The sequence below is a fragment of the Seriola lalandi genome, unplaced genomic scaffold (assembly GCF_002814215.2).
Source record: "Seriola lalandi dorsalis isolate HSWRI2012SDOR001 ecotype SW California unplaced genomic scaffold, Sedor1 jcf7180002054899, whole genome shotgun sequence".
NCBI lineage: Eukaryota > Metazoa > Chordata > Actinopteri > Carangiformes > Carangidae > Seriola > Seriola lalandi.
In genome coordinates, this window is record NW_019525451.1 from 384,646 (window position 1) to 394,657 (window position 10,012).

General features: G+C 42.9%; 1 protein-coding gene across 7 annotated transcripts; it reads left to right on the forward strand.

Annotated features, from left to right (window-relative positions):
• Positions 1–539: 539 nt before the first annotated feature.
• On the forward strand, positions 540–9,966 carry stat1a (signal transducer and activator of transcription 1a). Of its 7 annotated transcripts, none has more exons than XM_023429853.2 (25): positions 540–675; positions 2,375–2,505; positions 2,652–2,796; positions 2,899–2,994; positions 3,463–3,549; positions 3,990–4,068; positions 4,155–4,246; positions 4,803–4,954; positions 5,311–5,469; positions 5,610–5,702; positions 6,048–6,107; positions 6,194–6,214; positions 6,349–6,439; positions 6,925–6,966; positions 7,137–7,226; positions 7,358–7,456; positions 7,590–7,725; positions 7,814–7,869; positions 7,980–8,077; positions 8,177–8,316; positions 8,443–8,631; positions 8,731–8,809; positions 8,896–8,992; positions 9,495–9,536; positions 9,648–9,966. In XM_023429853.2, the coding sequence occupies exons 2-25, from the start codon at positions 2,378–2,380 to the stop codon at positions 9,675–9,677; spliced, it is 2,301 nt and encodes a 766-aa protein (XP_023285621.1). In that variant the 5' UTR covers positions 540–675; positions 2,375–2,377; the 3' UTR covers positions 9,678–9,966. The 7 variants fall into 7 exon arrangements, with proteins under 7 accessions (XP_023285621.1, XP_023285619.1, XP_023285623.1 ...); XM_023429851.2 differs by having other exon boundaries at positions 543–675; positions 2,259–2,505; XM_023429855.2 differs by having other exon boundaries at positions 543–675; positions 2,259–2,505; positions 7,983–8,077.
• The last annotated feature ends 46 nt before the right edge of the window (positions 9,967–10,012 follow it).

Sequence of the window (10,012 nt, forward strand, 5' to 3'; positions counted from 1 at the left end):
AAAGAATATTTTAAGCCTTTATTATTGTCTCGTTTTTCTTTTTCTATTTCATAATTATAACTTTTATCTCATAATGTTGACATTTTATGTCATAATTATGACGTTATATCTCATAATTTTTTACCTTTATCTCATAATTTATTTTTTTTATCAGGGCTTATGTTTTCTTTTAGTGGTTGAACTTCACTTCCATAGTTTCAGTTGTCTGGCTTACTTTCTCTTTCTCTGAAAACACGTGGTCACCCTTGAGCTGTTCTGTGTCTTGGCTTCCCTCCCCCCCAAAAAACTGCATTACTTTTGCTTTTGATAATTCAAAACATATTTTACACACAATTTTACAACATTAGAGTCTATAAATCGTCAAAACGTGTGTCTATTGTTTTATTTTGTGCTGTTATCGGTAAATTTATATAAAAACACCTTGTGTATAATTGTTGTATTAGGGAGGCGTGCTTACTGATAGAACAGCCGCCTTGCCTTCGCTCTGATTGGCTGCTATAATCAAATGGGCGGACACATGTCGTGAATCCTAAGCGGTGATTGGCTTACAGTGTTTCCGTACAGTTAGATATCTTAAAAAGTAGGCTGAGAAGCTGCCTGACAGATCCGAGCTTTTTCGAAAAAAGAAGACTGCACTTCTTTTCGAGGTTGCACACATTTCTTCAAAAATAAAAGGTAAGTTTAATGACTTACTTTCTCCCTTAGTGGCATCATTTACCCGCGAACCCGCTCCCTCTCCTCTCACCCGGACACTGGACGCTGTGACTAGCTCGCTAACGAAACTCAGCAGCTGAAACTTGCCTTTGCTAGTCGACAAAGTCAGACAAAAAAACACCTCTAAAGGCATTTTATACTAGCGTCCACTTGTTTATTTATTGTAATTATTGTCCACTAAAACAGCCGTTATTCAAATCAAAATTTATCTTATTATTTTTTACAGTATTCGTCACCGACGTATAAACGTCAGCTGTTAACTGACACCTGTCCTACATGTTGAAACTATCGTTTACATGTAACACCTGGGTAATTATACACAGGCCGAATTCACCTGTGCCGCAGCTGCAGTCAGAAAATGCGTTGAGTCTTTTTCTGTTTAAAGATATATATGTCTCTTCCTTATAAAGTTTCGTTTATAAGGAATACCAGAGCTGTGTTTTGCTATTGGGATCTGAGCAGCCAGAGGGTTATTATTATTCTCTAAAAGTGCAAGTTGTGAAACCTGTATTGTGCTGCAGACACGTAGTATAAACTCACACTGCAGGTTTGCTATAAAAATACATTTCAGTATAATGATTCATACAAAATAAAACCCTTAATATGAGCTCTAAGTGCATCTCTACGTGCAGAGTCTTGTTGAGGTTTGTCCAGGCAGATTCGTGGGGGAAAACGAAACCTATGGTGTCATCCTCCCTACATTAAAGTCTCCAGCTTGTAATGTGAAAAAATATTAATAAAGTTGAGTTTAAATAATGTAAAAAATGAAAGGTTTGATGCAGCAATACTTGAATGTTCTTTGTATAAATCAATGTAAATCATCTATTTTCAACTTTTCTTTCGTCGTCTTCCTTTTTTTGGATTTTCCATCAACAGCACGAAATATTTATCACACCGTCCTAAAGTCTCAGATGTTGGACTTTCCTGTTGACGTCTAACATTTAATTTAAACCCAGATTAACCTCCGTTCTCTGGTTTCTAATTCCAATATTTTTCTCAGAGCAGGAGGAGGGATGCAGCTCCTAATGACTACAGTCACTTCTCATTTCCGAGTTCCTCGCTGTGTAAACAATCAGCAGGTTTAGAGTAATGAGCAAACACAGGCGCTGGATTCAAACCTTTCATTGGGAAGTGTGAGGACGTCTGGGATTACATAACATTTTACTGGTTGCTGCAGGAACACAGATTATGTTGCACAGACAGAAAAGTGACCAAATACAACAAAACTGAAATAAACAGGAGAAAGAAATGATGAATTGGGAAGTTACAACATCAAAATGTTGAAATACTGTCATATTGAGAAATGCGTTAAACCACAGCAGCAGTCGAGCTGCTGATCTCTACAGAAATGAGAAATGATATACAGTAAATTGAAAAATCTTTTCCCTCAAATGTCACAGTTTGTTTTTGATTTCTGTTATTTGTAGTGATTTGCTGATATTATCTAATCAGATATATTGGTATCAATATATATGTCGACAAATAAGTGGCATGAAATTGCAGCATAGAAACTCCAAGAACGTGTTGTGCGTTGTCTCTCACAGAGAGAGTTCACCTCGAAGACGTCTCCTCAGTTCATATTCATATCAACATTTTTTTTACCTGGACAAACCTAAAAGTTTGAATCCTGAATCGTCACGAAGCTGCGCTTGTTCACCAGAAGATGGCGCAGTGGTGCCAGCTTCAGATGCTGGACTGCAAGTACCTGGAGCAGGTGGACCAGCTGTACGATGACTCCTTCCCCATGGATATCCGACAGTACCTGAGCAAGTGGATCGAAAGCATCGACTGGTAACAAGTCAAACACTTCTGTTTTATTAAACTTTTCAGTGCTTTGCTGTAGCCATTTTTAACGTTATTTCATTTTAATGTGCAGGTGTAATGGTAAATTGAAACTGGAGGTCACCTGATAATAAGAATAATCTGTGCATCCTCAGGGAAACGGTGGCGATTCAGGACTCGCTGGCCACCGTCCGCTTCCACGACCTCCTGGCTCAGCTGGACGACCAGCACAGCCGCTTCGCCCTGGAGAACAACTTCCTGCTGCAGCACAACATCCGCAAGATCAAGAGGAACCTGCAGGTCGGACCCCAGAGCTAATGCGCCGCTCTAAGCTTCAAACCAGAGACAGAAGAGTTTGTTCGTTTTGGGAGGTGTGGCTGTAATTTATTTGTGTTTCGACAGGATCGGTTCCAGGAAGATCCGGTCCACATGGCCATGATCATCTCCAGAAACCTGAAGGAGGAGCAGAAGATCCTGGCCAGTGCAAAGAGCGCCGAGGTAAAACCTGCAGCTCACTGAAGAACAGAGCGTCTTTTTACAGAACTTTTATTTTGAAATAATGAGGAAACACTCTTTGCATCTCCTTTCAGTCACTGTTCTGTGTTTGAATAGTTATAATTGTAAATATCCTAATTATTTTATAATAGCCCAAACACCTCTATAACTAATGGAAAATTGATGATTTCCTTATAATTTCCTGGAAGTTTTAATGGGAACTATTTATCTTGGCAATAAATATAAATCAAATTTGTTCAGTTAATTAGTTCCAATTCATTTCTAGTGTCTACAGTCGTGTTTTTTAAGATGATGCAGCAGGTGAGCAGAGCACACAAAGAATATGCAAAGTGAATTAATATTTACTGGGCTTTAATTGTGCCAAAGTAAAAACGTTATTTTCAGGAAACGTACTGAAGGATTGTTAGAAAGTGACCGACTCGTTAAAGTATGTGTGATTTATTTCTGCAGCAGGAGGGCGAGGGCACGGTGTCGGCCATGGTGGTGGAGAAACAGAAGCTGGACAACAAAGTGAAGGAAATGAAAGACAGACTCCAGGTGAGACGACATTTTAAAAACAGCGTATTAGTTATAACTGATCGATGTGACTCAGCGTGACTCGCGCTTCCTGAGGATTACGTCATCATCCGTCACTGCTGAGATGAAACGACCATAAATCTGATAAGAAGTCACAGAAAACAGAAGCTGCAGAACCTTCCTGAGAATCATCACGTCTTTAAGTTTCGTTCAGTGTCACCGTTAATCAGTGATAGTTGTCTGTACTGCAAACCGGAGCTGATCAGAGCTAATCCAGATACTTTTAATCACAACGATTTTAACCATGAAAGTTAAATATAGGCTAAAAAAAAGCGTCTGTCGATATTAGTGGATTAAAATCACAGTTTTTTACACATCTCTTCTGGTTTATTTAATGTAAAATGTAAGTTTACAACTGGAAATGAATGATGACGTAATAAAGCTGAAATCTTGTTCTTCAGATTGTGGATCAGAACATAAAGAACGTGGAAGATCTTCAGGACGAGTACGACTTCAAAATCAACACGCTGAAGAACAGAGGTGAGGAGTTGCGTAATATTTAAAAACAGATCCGTGTCAAAATCAGATTTAAGGTTCAACTGTCGTGTGTTTTCCCGTTTCCGTAGAGAACGAAATGAACGGCATGACGCAGAAGGAGCTGGAGAAAGAGAAGATGGTGATCGGGAGGATGTGCTTCGAGCTGAAAGCCAAACGACAGGTGAGCAGAAAAACACACCTGGAAAGGTTGATGAGAAAATGGAAAATGAGTTTGATCACTAACAGATCTCAAAATGAACTTAAATCACGCTCATTCAAAAATACTCATAAATAAAGAAAATAAGAGGCACACAAATGAAATGAAACAAACCAAGCGAGCCCTGTTTTTTAGCCTGTCCCCATTAAAAGTAGCTGAATTAGCTGTTAGCACTTCCTGTTTACAGTGCAGCCGTGGCTCTGCAGAAAAGGTAAAAACATGATGATTCTCAGGCAGGTTCTGCAGCGAAAAGGAGCATGTTCTTTTTTTCTCACTTATTCACAATGAAAGTGAAAGATGGTGAAGAAGAGAGGAAATAAGACGAGAGGAAATAAGGTGAGAGGAGATAAGATGAGGAGATAAGGTGAGAGGAGACGAGGAGATAAGATGAGTCTCCTTCTTCGCCTCCGTTCAACTCTCAGCTCTCAGTTTGAAAACCCGTCACCTCGCTGGCCCTCAAACATTAATTAGAAAGAAACAGGAAGTGATGTGACATGTGACCTCTGGCGTTGCTCGTCAGGACGTGGTGACCCAGCTGGTCGACCTCCTGAACGTCACCCAGGCGCTGCTGTCGGACCTGATCAACGAGGAGCTGCCGGAGTGGAAGCAGCGGCAGCAGATCGCCTGTATCGGAGGACCGCCCAACGCCTGCGTGGACCAGCTGCAGAACTGGTGAGGAGCCTCTGTGGCTCCGCCTCCTTCCTCCTCCTCTCTCTTTTCTTCATCATGTCTCCTCCTCCTCCTTCACTTTCTCTCCTACTTTTCATCCTCTTCCTGCTTTCCAGCCCTTCCCACTTCTTCTTCTTCTCCCCCTCTTCACCTTTTTACTCCTCCTGTGTCTCCTCCTCCTCTCCCACTTTGGTTTTCTTGCCTTCCTCTTTTCTCCACGCTCCCTCACTCCTCCCCTTTCTTCCTTCTTTTTTCTTCCTCATTGCTCCTCTTCCACTTTTTTGCTTCTTTTATTTCCTAATTCTTCTTCTTCCCTAATTATTTGTCCTCCTCCTCTTCCTCCTCCTCCTCCTCCTCAGGTTCACTGCAGTAGCGGAGAGTCTGCAGCAGGTCCGTCAGCACCTGAAGAAGCTGCAGGAGTTGGAGCAGAAGTTCACGTACGAGAGCGACCCCATCACACAGAAGAAAGCTTTACTGGAGGCCCGAGCTCTGGAGCTCCTCAAGAACCTCCTCTCTAAGTGAGCGAGTTATTGATCGCCTTGTTATTGATTATCGATTCGGTGTTTGATCTTAAGGCAAAAACCTTAGTAGTAAGGTTAGGGTTCGAATTAAAATGTACCAAGCAATAATGTGTGTGTGTGTGTGTGTGTGTGTGTAGCTCTCTGGTTGTAGAGAGGCAGCCCTGTATGCCCACCCACCCACAGAGACCCCTGGTGTTGAAAACAGGCGTCCAGTTCACCGTGAAGCTGAGGTGAGACACAAAACCACGATCCACATCACAGCGTCTTTTTTAATTACATTTTAAAATTTAAAATTATCCGCAGAATATATCTCTGATTTACATCATATATTCTTAGGAAATGTCACTGTCGCAGTCGTCGTGCTGTTTATCTTTAATCTGTTCATCTTGAAATCACTGACGCTGACAGACAGACAGTTCGTCAGTTTTTAATTCCACCTGGAGGTTTTCTGTTTTATTTTTGTTTCCTGTTTTGTTGTAAAAAAAACAGAAAAAAGTGTCAGTTATCATAAATGTCACCAAACTGAAGAAACGGTGACTTCCTGTTTGAGTGGAATATCTTTTGTCTTTGTTCAGGTTCCTGGTGAAGCTGCAGGAGTTTAACTACCAGCTGAAAGTCAAGGCTGTGTTTGATAAGTAAGCTGCTCTCATGTTCACACGGCTTCATTTTCCTGCTTGAACGTGTTGTTGAATAAAATCTCACAGCTGCTTCTTTTCCTCAGGGATGTTACAGAGAAGAAAGGGTACGTGTCAAAACCGTTTACCTCCACTTGAATCAGAAATAATACAACCATATACGTTCTTCTTCTCACTATAAATGTCGAATAAATCATCGTTAACGAGTCCTGACTGACTGATTGATTGATTGATTGATCAGGTTTCGGAAGTTCAACATCTTGGGAACAAACACCAAAGTCATGAACATGGAGGAGTCGAACGGCAGCCTGGCAGCAGAGTTCAGACATCTGGTAAGAGCTCCGTTTCAATGCCTGTGATTATTTAGGGAAACACTCATTTAATTAAAGTTGTTTGTGCTGTGACTGTGATTAGATTTTGGTGGTCAAAGGTCAAAGGTCAAGGTGACCTCACATAACACGATTTTGGCCTTGTGAACGCAATAGCTCCAGAACTCCTCAAGGGAATCCCTTCAAATTTGGCACAAATGTTCACTTGGACTTAAGGATGAACGGATTAGATTTTGGTGGTCAAAGGTCAAAGGTCAAGGTCAGTGTGACCTCACACTGAACATTTTTTTATCCATTACTCAAGACTTACAAAATTTCACACAAATGTTTGATATTTTATTTGACTCTGGATAAACAGGGACGTAATCTGAAACTAGTCTGAGTGGCGGAGGGATACAGTCCAGTCTAAGTCCAGTTATGTTTCTGAAACTGGAGCCTTTTGTTAAAAGAAAACGTGTCTCTCTAATTGGATGTTTTTCTCCACGCAGCAACTGAAAGAGCAGAAAGTCGCTGGGAACAGAACAAATGAGGTAAGAACCAAAAAATCCAACTATGAAAATGTATAAAAGGGCAAAAAGAAAGTTTTATAAATCAGTAATGTTGCAGATTATTTTTCTACTGTCATTAATCATCATAAAAGAAGTTAAATATTTTGTGTGTGTGTGTGTGTGTGTGTGTGTGTGTGTGTGTGTGTGTTCAGGGCCCTCTGATCGTCACTGAGGAGCTCCACTCGCTCAGCTTCGAGTCTGAGCTGCAGCTCAACCAGTCGGGACTCGAAATCAAACTGGAGGTGAGAGGAAACTCAACACACACACACACGACCTCTGAAACCACGTCACAATTATAGATGAAACTCATTTAATTCACTTGACTAGAGAAGAAATGAAACTGAATTCTTCTTCGCTGTTGTTGTCGTCGCAGGCCATTTCTCTGCCTGTCGTGGTCATCTCTAACGTCTGCCAGCTGCCCAGCGGCTGGGCCTCCATCCTCTGGTACAACATGCTCACCACCGAGCCCAAGGTGAGGACAGACAGACACACACACACACACACACACACACACACACACACACACACACACACACACACACACACACACACTTTAAACTACAGGAGTGGAGCAGGCTCTGAGTCTTCTGTCGTCTCGTCCTCAGAACCTGAAGTTCTTCCTCTCTCCTCCGCTGGCGAAGTGGTCTCAGCTGTCCGAGGTTCTCAGCTGGCAGTTCTCGTCGGTCACCAAGCGAGGCCTGAACCAGGAGCAGCTCAACATGCTGGCCGACAAACTGCTCGGTCAGAAACTCTGGGTTTATCTTCACTCTTCACCTTTTTTTACACTGTGAAAGAATAAAGTGTGTGAAGTTTGAATGTTTCTGTGCAGGAGCCAAAGCCCAGAGGAACCCAGAGGGACAAATCCCCTGGACCAAGTTCTGCAAGGTGAGCCACAGTCCGTGACAGATAAACATATATATTCATTTTGTTTTAAGATGTATAGGTAAATTAATTAGATTAATTAGATGACTTCCTGTGTCTAACCTCTCGTCCAGCAGCAGAGCACCAATGAGAAAGCGTTTCCCTTCTGGTTGTGGATCGAAGGAATCCTGGATCTGATCAAAAGACACCTGCTTCCGCTCTGGAACGACGGGTGAGTACGAGCGGGACTTCTTCCCTCCAGCGCGAGTTTGAGCGTTCGATGCGAGTGTGAGATGTTGGGATGAACGTGGCGGATGTGTCTGTGCTGCAGCTCCATCATGGGTTTCATCAGTAAGGAGCGGGAGAAGGCTCTGCTGAGCGACAAGTGTCCGGGAACCTTCCTGCTCAGGTTCAGCGAGAGCAGCCGAGAAGGAGCCATCACCTTCACCTGGATCGAGCACGACGTCCACGGTGAGGCCGTGCCTCCTGTTAGCATGGGTTACTATGGCAACCGTCAGACAACAAGTGTGAAACTTAAAACACATTATTCTGCCGACCCTGTCCACAGCGATTAAACATTTGTCTCCCTCCGCCCAGTCAAGCCGCTCTTCCACTCGGTGGAGCCGTACACGAAGAAGGAGCTGGGCGCCGTCTCTCTGCCCGACATCATCCGCACCTACAAGGTGATGGCCGCTGAAAACATCCCAGAAAACCCGCTGCGCTTCCTCTACCCCAACATCCCCAAAGACAAGGCTTTCGGGAAGTACTACCCCAAACCTACAGAGAGTAAGAGACACACACACACATGCGCCCCGTCTGTTTATCCAGTGACTGTTTACACGCGTTTATACAAAGTGTAACCGAGGTTTGAACTTTGACCTCCAGCTCCGGAGCCGATGGACGTGGAGAACAGCGGAGAGAAGAGCGGCTACATGAAGACGGAGCTCATATCTGTCTCTGAAGTGTAAGAGAGCAGACACACTGTGTGTATGAGGAATGACTTGATGTGTTTCATAAGTGATGGAGTAACATCCTGTTGCTCTGGTCCAGACATCCGTCCAGACTGCAGGACAACATGATGCCCATGTCTCCCGACGACTACAAGGTTCTGGAGCAGTTCGTCGGCCCCAGAGACATCGACGCTGTGGTGAGCACCACACACACACACACACACACACACACACACACACACACACACACACACACACACACACAGCTGTCCTGCAAAGCTCAGTTATAAAGTTCTCATTCAAAAGCTTGACTGAGTGCTGCACAGATTCAGAATCAGTGTGTCACTCAGTAAAGACTCTTGTGTTGTATCATCGGGGATATCAGCACTTAAAACAACAAAAAAAACACACCTTGAATTTTTCCTTATTTTGTAGATTAAAAACCATAAAAACAAAAGAAAACTTCGACACAGAAAGTTGCACACACGTGTTCTGGAGGTTCATGATTTCTGCTCCAGACTCCAAACGTCTGTCGCTCAAACCGCAGAGTCGCAGCGTGACGACGCTCTGGAGACGACGTGAGATTTGGAAGCGTAGACGCTCGTATAGGCTGCAGAGTTAATAAAAGTTTCTCTGCTCTGATGTCTGTCTGCGCAGCTTTAAATCTGTCTGTCTTTTGTCATCTTGCTCCGCCTTCAGGCTTCTAGCAACCTGATTGGATTTGGAGAGTTTAACGTTCAGGTACAATCTGCTTTGATCTGTGTTGCATGCTTCACATTGTCTCTGCAGCTGCTTCACACGAGACACAGACGTCCCGACTGACCTGTCGTCCTTCTTTTCTTGTCTTCTCAGATGAATTCAGACTTTCCCGACCAAAACTGATGCGCCCTCACGTCCTCTGCAGGGCTACTGTACGTAGACTAAAGCTCTATCTGGACGAGGTGGGACATTAAATCTTCTGTGTATTAATTCAGTGAGACGTAACACATTGAAAGGATATCAAGTTTCCCCGTTAGCAGTTAAACCCAGTCCACCTGTCACTTTATTTTTGTACATAGTTCTTTTTAAACTCCCTGATAATCCTTAATGAAGATTGTGCATGAGACATTGAAACTTGTATGTTACAAAACAAATGTATAATCTAATGATTATAAACTAATTAGAAATTGAATGTTGCTTGTGTGATGTGTTTCTTTGTCATTGATGCAGGTGAAGTT

Coding starts and splice junctions, on each gene's coding strand:
- stat1a (XM_023429853.2), top strand. CDS start 2,378: ATGGCGCAGTGGTGCCAGCTTCAGATGCTGGACTGCAAGTACCTGGAG. Junction 6,215..6,348: donor GATGTTACAGAGAAGAAAGG/GTACGTGTCAAA, acceptor TTGATTGATCAG/GTTTCGGAAGTTCAACATCT. Junction 7,726..7,813: donor GCTGGCCGACAAACTGCTCG/GTCAGAAACTCT, acceptor GTTTCTGTGCAG/GAGCCAAAGCCCAGAGGAAC.